This window comes from Phaethon lepturus, unplaced genomic scaffold (assembly GCF_000687285.1).
Source record: "Phaethon lepturus isolate BGI_N335 unplaced genomic scaffold, ASM68728v1 scaffold37945, whole genome shotgun sequence".
NCBI lineage: Eukaryota > Metazoa > Chordata > Aves > Phaethontiformes > Phaethontidae > Phaethon > Phaethon lepturus.
Genome location: NW_010541928.1, coordinates 64740 through 77135, shown reverse-complemented (window position 1 = coordinate 77135; position 12396 = coordinate 64740). Strand labels below are relative to the sequence as shown.

The following is a 12396-nucleotide window of genomic DNA, read 5'->3' as shown; positions in this document are numbered from 1 at the left end:
TCCCCCCGACTCTGCGGTCTGAGGATCATCTCCTCCGGCTTGGCTGAAGCCCATGTCTGTTCCCCAGCGAAAGGTGGTGATCGCCACTGAGCATCTTATTCTTCTGCTGCTCCCGGGGATGCTGCCAGCATCGCTGTCATGCTGGGGACGGACAGATCCCATTCTCTGCACTGTCCCCAAGAGATAAATAACACGGCAAGGGGGGGCGAGCCCAACATCGCTGGCGGCAAGAAGGTCACTTGGTCCGAGGCCAGCAGCCGCACAGTCCAGGAAATCCCTTGCTCTGAATTCCCGGCACCGACGGTCCCGAGCGCAGCTTGGAAATCCAACAGCGTGGCGGGTGCCAAGCCGGTGCCGAGCAAGGAGGAGCCCGTGGGGGCCACCGCCAGGACAGCCCAGGGCGGAGGTTTGAACCGCAGAGCGCAAAAGGCCGCGGGTCTGGCGGCCACCCCCCTCCCGCCGGCGCTTCCCCATCCCCGCTGCCAGGGGCTCAGAGCCCGCAGTTGACGAAGGGGTGTCTCAGCAGGTCCTCGGCCGTCGGCCTCCTCTTCTCCTCCACAAAGATCTGCTTGAGGAAGTTGCGGCAGGAGTTCGAGACGCCATCGGGGAGCTGGGGGTTGGTTGGCTGGGTGGCGATTTTAAAAATAGCTGCCATGGCTTCGAACTCTGCCCATGGTGGCTTCTCCGTTAACATCTCCACCACCGTGCAGGCCACGCTCCTGCAACAATGCCAAACACACAGGGGTGAGACAGTGGGTAAGGGACGGGGGTGGCTGTGCATTTGAAGTCTCATCAGCTCTGGGATTGTGCCTGCCTTGGAATGGACTGTGCGAGGAGCAAACCTGGGTGAGAGACGGGCACATGTCTCTCGTACGTGTGGCCCCCTGAAGCTCACTGTTCACAGAGGTCCTTGGCACAGGGCTCTCCGCTCCCACTAGTGAGAGTGAACTTGCAAGCCTTGCCCTAAAGCTGGTGGCTCTTCTGCCTATGTTAACTGGTAGATATTAAGTTTCATAAAAGCATGTGAGAGACCTTATCGGAGCATCCCCTGAAGGGAAACCCAGGCATGAGTTTAGACACCACAGCTTCAGCAATAGCATGTAGTTCCCCAGGAAGCTAAGCCAGAATGAAACAAGTTTGCCTACATCCAACTTCATCTCCAACGTGCATCTGAGAAGGAGCACATCAGATGAGCAGCAAAGAGCCTCAGAGGTTTCGCTGTGCTTGCTGAGCAAGGAGTCCTCATCTCAGCAGGGACCCTTCTCTGCCACCTCCATTCACAGAATCACAGAATCACAGAAACACTAGGTTGGAAAGGACCTTCAAGATCATCAAGTCCAACCATTAATCCAGCGCCACCATGTCCCCTAGACCATGTCCTGAAGCGCCACATCCACACGTTTCTTGAACACTTCCAGAGATGGCAACTCCACCACCTCCCTGGGCAGCCCTGGGCCCTCCCTGGGCAGCCTGTTCCAATACCTGACCACCCTCTCAGTGTGGTCATTCAAAATTGCTCCTAAAGAATTGAACGCCATTTCCCTCCCATCAGCCAGAGCAGGTGGTGCAGGGTACATGGCTGCCTGCTAAGGACTCCCTAGGTTTCCCCTGAAGTAGGGCTCTATGGGAGGGACCCATTTTTTGTTGACACTACTTGCTTCAGCACCCAATGGAAAGTACACTGTGAAGACAGTGCTTCCTCCTCATTTATTGAGAGAATTAGTAGTGTTATCCCAACTCTTTCAGGCTCCAGCTAACGTCTTCCACAGATCAAAACATTCACAAGCACATGATGATTTTAGTTGTCTTCACACCTGAGCCACATACAAACATCCACCAGCAGACTGAGAAGCCACACAAGATCGTCCCAAGCCTCTGAGCTGGGTTTAGCTAACCTAAAATCAGGGCCACCAAAACTCAACAGCTCTTTTAGCAAACTCTGTTATCAACCTGCTTTCCAGAATTAAAGAGCAGCTACGGGGTCGACCTGCACATGACCCTGATACATGATAAGAGCTTCTAACATGATTCTGAGCGCTCCTGATTTGGGACCTTCAGCTACAACATGCTCCCTCTGGGCATCTGCATAGTTGATCCACATTCATCTTCTATTTCCATCCTTTGCACTGTTCCATTTTTCAACTGTTAGCTTTACCTGTTGCTCCCATTTCAACTTCCCAAAGGGATCATTTGTTTAAGTGGCAGGGGTGAGGTTTCTGCGTACTCCTTACCACACGTCAGCTTTCCTTCCGTAGCCTTCTCCACTGATAACCTCTGGGCTCATCCAGTATGGTGTTCCTGTGACAGATTTAATCCCAGTCCCTGACATGCAGATGGTCTGGATGCGTTTGCTGGCCCCAAAATCTCCAAGTTTCACATTTCCAGCAGAATCTCTCAAAATATTGGCACCTGTGGTGAAAAGCAAAAACAAAAACAAAAACTCCAAGAGATGAAGCAGCAACCTGAATTGAAGTGGCTACAATGAGGAAAGCAGATAGGGCACAGGCAAAGAGGTGGACATGAGGGAGCCCGAAGGGCCTTGGTGGGGCTGGACTCAGCATTACGTAAAATCCCTCTCTCCTAAGGCAACTGCTCTCTGAGAGGGTTGACTCCCACTGGCATCTCCTCACTCAGCAGGTTTCCCAAAAGCGAAAGGGAGATTACAGAACATCCTCCCCACTCACAGACAGCAGAACTGAGCCTCAGACTCCTCTGAATGCCAGGGACTCCCAATTCCTGGGTATGTTACACTAGGTTTTTAGATGTGTAAGGGCAGTTAACAATAATCCCTCTCAGGAGTACTTAATCTGGGCTTCCCAGGCAGGAAGACAGCACAAGATTTTGGCTTCAGCTGCTTGTTCAAGATTCTCCTGGTTCAAGATGGTGAAGTCCAAGGGCAAAAATACTTTAAATACCGGATCCCAGCACTATGTTTTGCACACGAATTTATACTGGGGCAGGGGGAGGTTGGGTTGAGCAAATCCAAGTGAGCAAGAGGCCTCTGGATTATCTACTCACCTTTAATGTCCCTGTGGACAATCATATTGCTGTGTAAGTAGAAGACTCCCTGCAGGATCTGCCTCGTGTACTTCCGTGTGACGTTCTCGGTCAGAGCACCGTAAGCTTTTAGCTGGTCCTTTATTGAGCCCTGTTGCAAAGAAACAACATGCACCAACCGTAAGGACCACCAGAACCATCATGTCACAGTGACTTTTTAAACTTTCCTGACCTCTCTATCTTCCAGCTCAAAAACCCCCACTCTGCTGTAGAAACAGAAAGATAAAAATCCACTAAGTGCTGAATGGAGCAAAGACTCATCCTCAATGTCTCAGATCCCAGTGGAGAAAAAGATATAGTCTCTGGTGCATATCAGTGTTACCTTCTGCCAACACTACAGAACTTTTTCCCCCTCTAGTGGCTGGACGTCACCAATGGCTTATGGAGAAGGACCAAACTGATGAGGAGTTACAACTCAAGTGAGAGGATCAAGTCGACTGTGTCTTCAGGGCCAAGCTGATGGGTCAGTCTTCGATGAAGCCTCCCCCCACAAATTCTCACAGCAAGGAGTACCCACTGCCATGAGGCAGACAGACTCACGAGGGACATGAACAGCCCCACATGGGACTGCTTCTACAAGAAGACCCAAGGCAGACAATCTGCAAGCACTTAAATTTCTGACCCAGGTATGCAGGCTTTTACTGGTTTGATTTTATTGATCAAAGAGGAAAGGAAGCAGGGATGCAGACATCTATCATCTGCAAGAGGTTGACCCCCTTGGTTTAGCTATATTTTCTGTCCTCTTGGAAATGGGTGTTCCTCACTATGCCAGAGCTGGGTTTTAGCAGGGATGAACCAAAGGTAGATTTGGGGTTCAATCAGAGAGGTTGCACCCAGCTCTACCTTCAGTATTCAGGTTAGCTGGAAAGCAGGAGGAGAAACTCATCCTGTTTCTGCCTGTCCTGCAGCTCTGTGGTTGATCCAAGATTGCCACAGTCCTTCTGTTCTGGGAACAGTGGGCTGCTCTGCTCCAAGTCAGTCACTCAAACTGTATCAGCTTTTCCACATCCACCCACCTCTGCTGTTGCTCTGCCCAGCTACTGCTTTGGCCTTCTTTTGAGGCTGGTGGTGATCCTATGGATGGGCTTCTCCTTCCCCTTTCACAGTGCTGCTGAAGTAACCTGAGATGCTCTGAAATTACCCCCTTGTACAGCTTCCCTCACCCACAACTGAACAAGCTTTCTTATCCTGGCCTCCCTCACCAATGGGGGGGACATCGAACAAGAAGAGGAAACACAGTCTTCAAGGCCTGTGGTCAAATAGACCACTCTATTTTCCAAGGATAAATTAAAAAAAAATAGTTTGTGAGCACGGCAGGACAGAAAATACAGTCAGCTATTTAATGGGAGCAATCATAAGAATGCCAGGCTAAGGGTGCACCCAAGCTTAGCCCCATGAAGATTTTGCCAAGATGGCCGTGTTAAATCAGAAGCTTGGCCAGACCCAGAACTGCAGAGCTGCTGTCCTGCAAGATTTGGGAACTCATCTACTTCCACTGGCCTTGGAAGCCAAAGCCCTGAGCTGGTTTTGTGAAATGAGCCACTGTTGCAGCACAAAACTCAATCTGTATTTGGTCAGAGCTCTGGTTTATCATTAAAAAAAAACATTCAACTCCCATCCCTGCTGGACACTGCCCCAGCATCAAATGTTGGTTTCCTGGCTGCTAATAAACATCGGTACGCTGCAGAATAGTAGCAAGGGGACTGCTGAAACTCCTGAGGTTTACTCCTCTGGGTCCACGCCTTGTGGTAAAGCCTGAAAGTGAAATGCCTGTCCAGAGGGAGAGAGGGAGGACAAGGCTTGGAAGGGACTCAAACGCATGGAAGTCCACCTGATTACTCACGTGCAAAATGCGTTAGGAGACCTTCTAGCACATTTACTAATGACCAAAATCATTTGCAACCAGATGACTTAATAGTCCCTTCTGACCTTACAAATCTCTGTATAAACAAAGGTTTATTCTCCCACACTCTGGGGAATGAATCCAGCTGGACAGGCGGGACTTAGGAGAACAGATCCTCCAGCAATGCAAATAACATTATGCTGGTTTATACCAACCAATGACTTTGTCTAGGTGGCTGATGTAATTCACACAGTCGCAAACAGAGAAAGAAATGTTCAACTAATCTGCCTGTATTCTTCAGCCCCTTAGACTCTCTCAAAGCCTTCTTATCTTCCTTTTCCCTAGAGCTATTTCACCCTGTATCAGCAAAGGCACAAACTGAAGCCACTCCTGCATGAGAGGATAATGCTACCAACAAAAAGTTCTGTCCTGAACAGAAGACTTACAAGTGAGTAACACTGTTTGTAACACACATGTGCCGAAAGCCATAAATAATTGGTGACAGCTGTGGGTGGACAGTTGTACTATTAGCTTTTCCTGCAGGGATCTGCAATAAATCCTTAAGGATGGGCTCAGGCCACAGTGTTTGGAGCCAGGTCTGGATCATGTCCCACATTCACCAAGTTCAGATTCCAGACTGTGAACACACCCTGTACCAGGATTCAAACCTAAAACCTGCCTCAAGGCTTTTGATTTCACCCAGTGCGTGTGGAGGGACTTCACCATGACATCTGACTCACAACCTATGCTTTCCCAAGCCTTAGGGATGCATCCACTGTTTTGGTTTAGCTCATCAAATGTAGAGTAGCTCAGCTGAACAGTTTAACTCCAGGTCCAAATTTCACCAAAGTCCAGAGCAGTCTAAATCTGTTCTCTGTCACTCAGGACAAACTTTAGCAGGAACCACACTTACCCCTGGCATGTATTCAACAAAGATAGACAGCTTCTTCTCCTCAGGATCCCGCAAGCACCCGTAGTACTGCACTATCCTGTCGTGACGGAGAGTCTTCAACAGCTGAATCTCACATTCTAAGGCGTTCACCTCCTGCAACAAAACAGACATGCTTGGTGATGAAAGCGAATGGTTACTTTGGGAATATTATCCAAATGTTGCTCGATGCTGAGTGCTTTTTTTTCACAGCACCTGTGAAACTGCACATGAGGACATCAGGCTCAGAAATGAGGAATGCTGCCCTAAGAAAAAGGTAAAGAGAAAGACAGATGGGATACACACGGGCTTGGTTTTGAGACAGGTTTACTTATTTACTTGTGCTCAAAGAGTTTTTCAGAAAGTTGTGAATGAAGACACCAGCAAAGCTAATGCAGCGCCTAGAGTGGGAAGAAGGTGGATGGTGCAAGAAGGCTGAAAGTAAGACAGACCTTCAAGAGATGATACCCGAGACAGAGTGGGCCAACGTGACCATGGAACTGGGAGGTAGAGAGGTCACCAGAGCATGCTGCCTGGTGCCACAAGCCATTGGGGACAACTCTGAAGAGGGCAAACACCACTGTCTCCACACGCTGCCTTCCATCAGGGGCATGGATCTCTCTGCCACCTCTATGCTCAGCCTCCAGCCCACAATCCCCCAACATGCTGCAGAATGCAGTCCTGCCCTCATACTCACTTTACTCGTCTCTTGACTGTCGGGGTCGAAAGGCACCTGCTTCACTGACAGCTCCCGGCCAGTGTCAGCATCATAGCAGAGATAAACTTCCCCAAAAGCTCCTCTTCCGAGCAGCTTCCCCAGCCTCCAGTTCACAGGTGCCTGTAGGGCTACAGAAGAGACAGGAGGGTTGAGAGAAGAGCACAGCAAGGAGACCTCAGCATCAGGGTCTGTCTGACCCTACAGAGTGCAGATCAGGCTCACAATGAGCTCACCAGGGCAGGCAGTGAGCCACCCTTTCCTAGGGACACCACAACAAACCACTTTGAATTGCACAAGTACTACTGCTGTGTGTATGGGATCTCTCTCAGTATGCATTAGTATAAAGCAGAAACGGTCCCAGAAAAGTCACATTTCTTTAGACTCCTTTCTCTAGAAACTGCTTTCTCAGCTAACATTGAACTTTCTCTCCTCAGCTATAGGAGTAGTTAGCAGGATACAGCATGGCTGAACAGCAACCCAGGCAGGGACCAGCAAAGAGTTTTATCTCATGAGTCATTTCTATCACCGAACAGGCCCAGAATGCACCAATTTCTATAGCATGGGCAGTCTTGCAATACCAGAGCAGCCTGCAACACCTCTGGACCCATTTGCTCCTGTATCCCGAGTCTCCTGGAATGCGAGCACATTGGCAATCCAACACACAAGCAATTTTCTGCAACTCAGCAAGTGATGAAGAGCAGCTGACCCCATATGCACCCTCAAGTCAAGCCAAGGTAACACACAGTGTGTTGTATTAAATCACCCTCACTGAGATGTAAGCTAGCACCATGTGCCTCGTGGTGAGGATGGAATCAGAGCGCATTCACACACGGTTAGCTTAGCTGATGCCCATTAACTCAGCAAGTGACAGTAACTCAATTTTGTGTCAAGACCTAGATGTACTGAGACCTCACACACCAGTGGCTTTGATTCACTTACAGTTCCTAGCTTTCGTAGGGGAGGTGCTGAAGACCTGCAGACCTTTTTCACAATTGTTCCACCATTTGGGCCTGTATTCATCATACTGCAAGGTGCTGAGCTTGCTGTCCCCATTAAAGCTCTTGGTTCGACTAGAAGGGACAAGCTGAAACAAGTTCTCCTGTGGGAAGTAACTCCTGGGGAAAGTCCTCCGGCCTGTAGGAGAAAAGGGGAGAGTTATGGCAAGAACGCACACACCAGCTTGGATCTACCTGTTATCACCTTCTCACATTGCTGCCCAGATCCAGTGATGTACCTCCTCAATTTAAACAAAATAGGTTTAATGAAACTGAAGCAAAGCCCTGTGAACATTTTAAATTCAATTTAAGAGCTGTTAACAGCAGGCATTACATGTAATGCAGAACGTTTCCAGAGGGGTTTGCAAAAATTTAATTACATTAGGGTTTTTGTTGGTTGTTAATCACAACTAAACTCTGACCAGGCAGGGATTTATGCAAATTTAATGCAAATTCTGCCTGGCATCCCTTAAGACCACAATACAAATGACCACACAAGCAGCACCAGATCTTGTGATAACTGCTTTCACAAGGGTAGTGTCAGTGAGAGACAAAGTTCATCCTGGAAGGCTCAATATGCTGTCTGCATGTCCTCAGTATTTTTTTTTTTCCTAAGGGAATTTGATTCTTAATCCGTTTTGCCTTGCACCACTTGCAGTCTTCTACAGCGAAAGAGGGAGCAGCAAGGAGGTGACTGAGTGGTCCCAAAAGCTCAGAACTCACAAGCTTAAAAAAAAGACATGAACAGATACTGCTACCCTGCACTTGCTAGGGGATTTGTTACAGCTCTGTGAGAAACCTGCTGTAAAGGTCACAAACCAGCATCCTCAAAAGCAAGCGATTCAGGGGAACAGAAGGGTTGATATTGCCAGGGATGAGAAATGCCATCCATCCACGTGGCTAAGTTAAACCAGGCATAAGCAGAGGAGGAGCTGAGTGCTGACTTCCATACATGCTGTAGATGCTCAGCACTTCCCAAGAGCAGACCTGCAAGGTCTTACAGAGGATGCTCTTCAGAATACATAAGTGAATCCTAAATTACTTGGTGGTTCTCCCTTTATTAGAAACCTCTCCTTCCCAAGTCTCTCAAGTCCTAGGCACTGTCACCAGCCACCAAGATCCTGGACCAAGCACCTCCCTCCCTGCCCCTCCATCATTTTCTTACCATCACTGTAGTCCTTGCGACTTTGGGAGAGGTGGTACTGCCTTGGGAAGGTCCCACCTTTCCCAAATCTCTCGCAGAATGGGATATCGAAATCTGTCAGGAGGGAAGAAAAGACGTGTTTCTGAGATCAGCTCAGTATCAAATGCCCAGAGCGTTTCTTATGGGAAAGCATTCTGGTCTTCATGCCGAACCACAGGCAAGAACGAGGTAACAAGCTGTTCATTTACATGACCAGATATTCCCCAAGGCTCACCCTGAAATCTGACCAGTGACACACTCCTTAGTGGAAAATAAGGGTTATACACACTGGTCTTGGTCCCCCTAAAGCGAACAGAGGTTTAACCACTGACTTTATGGACCCTGGCCCACACTGTTCAAATACAAGGCAGGGGATTGACATTGACCATGCCTGGTTTCCAAAACAGTGCACTAAACATCTTATTTGTACATGGAAAATGCCAAAATTAGCACGGAAACAGAACTGCCAGGCAGGGTCAAGCCCAGATCCATCTACTCCAAAACCTCTGCTCTGATATCAGCTATTTCCAGGGAAATGCAAAAATCCACCACTTGGCTAACACCAAGAGACAATCCCTCTTCTCTCTCTTCTCAGATGAGACTCCTGAACTCTGAAAGCCAGAGACCAATTTATACCCTCAGAGCCCCAAATTTTTATATTTACTTGGATTAAATGCTAGAAAGAGAGACTAGAATATACAGAAGGGATTAAAGACCATCAGAGTTTAGATTAGACACGAGATTAAGAGAGAGATGGATGGACATGTGGGATAAGGACATATTTTTTTAATAAAAAAAGCGCAGCAGAGGAAGCCATTGCTGGTAGCACTGAATAATTTGAGATTAAAATATCTGTCATTTCCCCCCCATCTTTCACCTCCTGTTTTTCCTCCATCCAATTCTAATGACAGTCCATTCTGATTGTTTGTTTGTCTTAGCCTGGGGCCAGCAGCTGCTCTTTGGAGACCATTCCTGGCCTCAGCCGCACTTCAGCATGACTTCCCCATTACAGCAGTGCGCAAGAGGAGTACATAATGGCTGAAATACGGTCAGCGAGAAAAGCAACAAGGACAGGTCAAGAGTTTCTCAGCGAGCCACGTGTGAGCAACGATGCCGAGTGGTGTCTCAAAGTAAAATGCCTCCCCTGCCACTAGGGATGTATTAAAACCTTCAGCGACGTGGACTGACTGCAGCTTCATCTCAGCGATTCAATCTAGAAATCCTGCCTCGGGCCAGAAACGAGTTATCATGCCACAGGCTGACTGCCATTTGTTCATTTTTAATACTGAAAGTCATTACAATATTACAGAGTTTCCATGACTTAACCAGCTGGATGCTTGTAAGTGATTAAGCAGTAACCTATGATCCTTGAAAGTTACCAATACACTTTCTCTAACAGCATTTGCAGTATTACTGCATTAATGTAATACTGCAGTATATTAAATAATACAGTATTACAGTATTATTAATACTAATCCACAGATTATTATTAATGCAAATGGAAGAGGTATAACTCCCTAGAGAGTTTGGGATGCGGGTTTTGCTATGTAGGAACTCAGGATCCTGAAAGTGCAACTCCCAGAAACAGAAGGTGATGCCACAAGGCTGTTTCCAGCTTCTAAGCACCCCACAGTTGTCTCCAAACAGAAGAGCAACGCCCCCTCAGCACCTTCTTCCAACACACCACTCATGCCTGATCTTTCAACAGCTTTATTTGCTTTCATCCACTTGCTTCAGGGCCCTTGCTACCCAGTTTAGACTGTTGTTGCTGTAAACTGATTCCCAAATGAGACCCAAAGTTTCTTCAGTGCTACCACTATTGCCAAGAAGGGTTAACGATGACAAGAGTAGCCCTGCCTGTGTTCAATGCCCTGGGTCTTTTGATTTTAGAGAACGTTCATGTTTGATCACTGCAGGGTCATTTTTGAAGTGTAATCTAAGCAATGGAGCTGGTTTTCTTGATTGTTTTTAATTACTTTTCATGCAGCGCCACCCCTCTAACAGCCTTTATCCAGTTTCGTTACTACATGCTTTTTATATTTTTAAGCAAATATAAACCTCCAAGAGAGCTTACCCATGCAATCAAGGCTGTCTTTGGGATGGCTCTTCCTTCCAGGAACAGGGGTTTGGGTAAAGGGAGGGCTGCAAAGGGATGGAAAAAAAAAGGGGGATACATTTTATTATATCAGAAAAGATGTGGAATTAATTAGGAAGTGATTACACACAGAAAGGACAGGCTATACCATAAGACGCAGTGATCACTCATCAACCCTGTCTACCCAACTGAGCTCCCATTCTCAACCCGCGCAAGAATGAAGACTGTTTTTTTGCTGGATCACAGCTTGTTCCTGTGGCAAACCAAAGGGACGCTGCAGAAAACACAGTCACCAGGCTGAAACAAAGCAGCCAAAGACCGTAACACCTACACACAAGATGGCACAGAAGAAGGGCTGCAGATTTCTCTTCCCTCGACATCAAGTGTTCAACCATGCAACTCCGCATTCTGTAAACATTGCTTTGTTGCTGCAGACGTACACACTGGAGTCCTTCAGTCACTCTTGATTCATGCAGGTGTCCCCTTCTCTGCAACATCATGCTCCACCTTCCTTGTGCAGGAAGGTCCGTACCACCACTGGGCATGCACAATCTCGCAGGAGACCAGGAGGGAGAGAGTGAGCTTGGTGCTTCAAGGCTCAAGGTCTTTAAACTACATCGAGAGAATAATAAAGCACTGCAAGGGGATCTCAGCAGTCCCAATTTCACCCCAGCCTCTCTAAGGGCCAACAGGGTGATCTGGACAGGATGCTTTTCCACTCTCCCTTTTAGCAAAATAGGCACAGTAGTAGAAACCTGCTTTGTAAAGTGTTCTGAAATCTACTCATGTCAAAGCTGATCATGGCAGGTTTGCTACAGTGAAGAGGAATTTGTCATGTTATTTCTTAGCACCAGACTGATCACCTTGCCTGGTGACTAGATTACTCTCTTGAGGCTTAGTGCCATCTCAAGTAATTGGCTGCAATGGCTCAGCTATGGCTTTGCAGGAACAGTCATACTTACTCCTCTTTCTGCCTTTGAAGAATATAGCCCTCCTCAGGCCTTCTCCAGCTTCTAGACCCCATGACTGAACACAGCTGCCTGCTTCTTTGTATGTGAAATCAAGCCATGCTACCCTCTCGCAAGCATGCCTAACGCTCTTCTCAGTTCACAATAAAGTGTTACAACCAGGCTGTGCTCCTTCTGTTGTTCTTCCTAGCAAAGTCTTTGCAAAAGCAAAGCTGGGGCATAGAGGCTGGAAGCACAAGGAATCCAGCTCCAATACAGCCATAACAATGAGAAAATACATCACAGGAAATTATTAAAAGCCACAAAAAGGAAATGGACCTTGATGGGGAGACAGTTCCAAAGTGCACAGAGCTGCAAACCTGAAGCATGCTACACAATCAAATCAACACAACACAGACCTGCTGGAACACAGCCTTGATGCTGTATGGTAAAAGCAACATGGGGAAAAAAAATAAAAACCTTTGATGCAGATGGAAAAAAGGACAAAAAGGACACTGTGTCTTATACACAGCCTACTGTGCACAGCAGCAAACGTACAGTTTCTGCGCACGTGTGAGCTTGGACCAACCAGCCGCACCAACTATTGAACTGCAGCCTGTGTTAGTACAA

The 12396-nt window shown here is 47.6% G+C and overlaps 1 protein-coding gene across 1 annotated transcript in view; it reads right to left on the bottom strand.

Annotated features, from left to right (window-relative positions):
- Positions 1–490: 490 nt before the first annotated feature.
- Positions 491–12396, bottom strand: part of LOC104621404 (mitogen-activated protein kinase kinase kinase 3-like) — a 41958-nt gene continuing 30052 nt past the window's right edge. The window contains exons 8-15 of the mRNA XM_010287880.1: positions 10799–10866; positions 8707–8799; positions 7486–7680; positions 6526–6674; positions 5814–5945; positions 3019–3148; positions 2232–2409; positions 491–719 (exon numbers count right to left, since the gene is read on the bottom strand). Of these exons, the coding sequence (XP_010286182.1) occupies positions 491–719; positions 2232–2409; positions 3019–3148; positions 5814–5945; positions 6526–6674; positions 7486–7680; positions 8707–8799; positions 10799–10866 (1174 nt within the window). The remainder of the gene's footprint in view (positions 720–2231; positions 2410–3018; positions 3149–5813; positions 5946–6525; positions 6675–7485; positions 7681–8706; positions 8800–10798; positions 10867–12396) is intronic.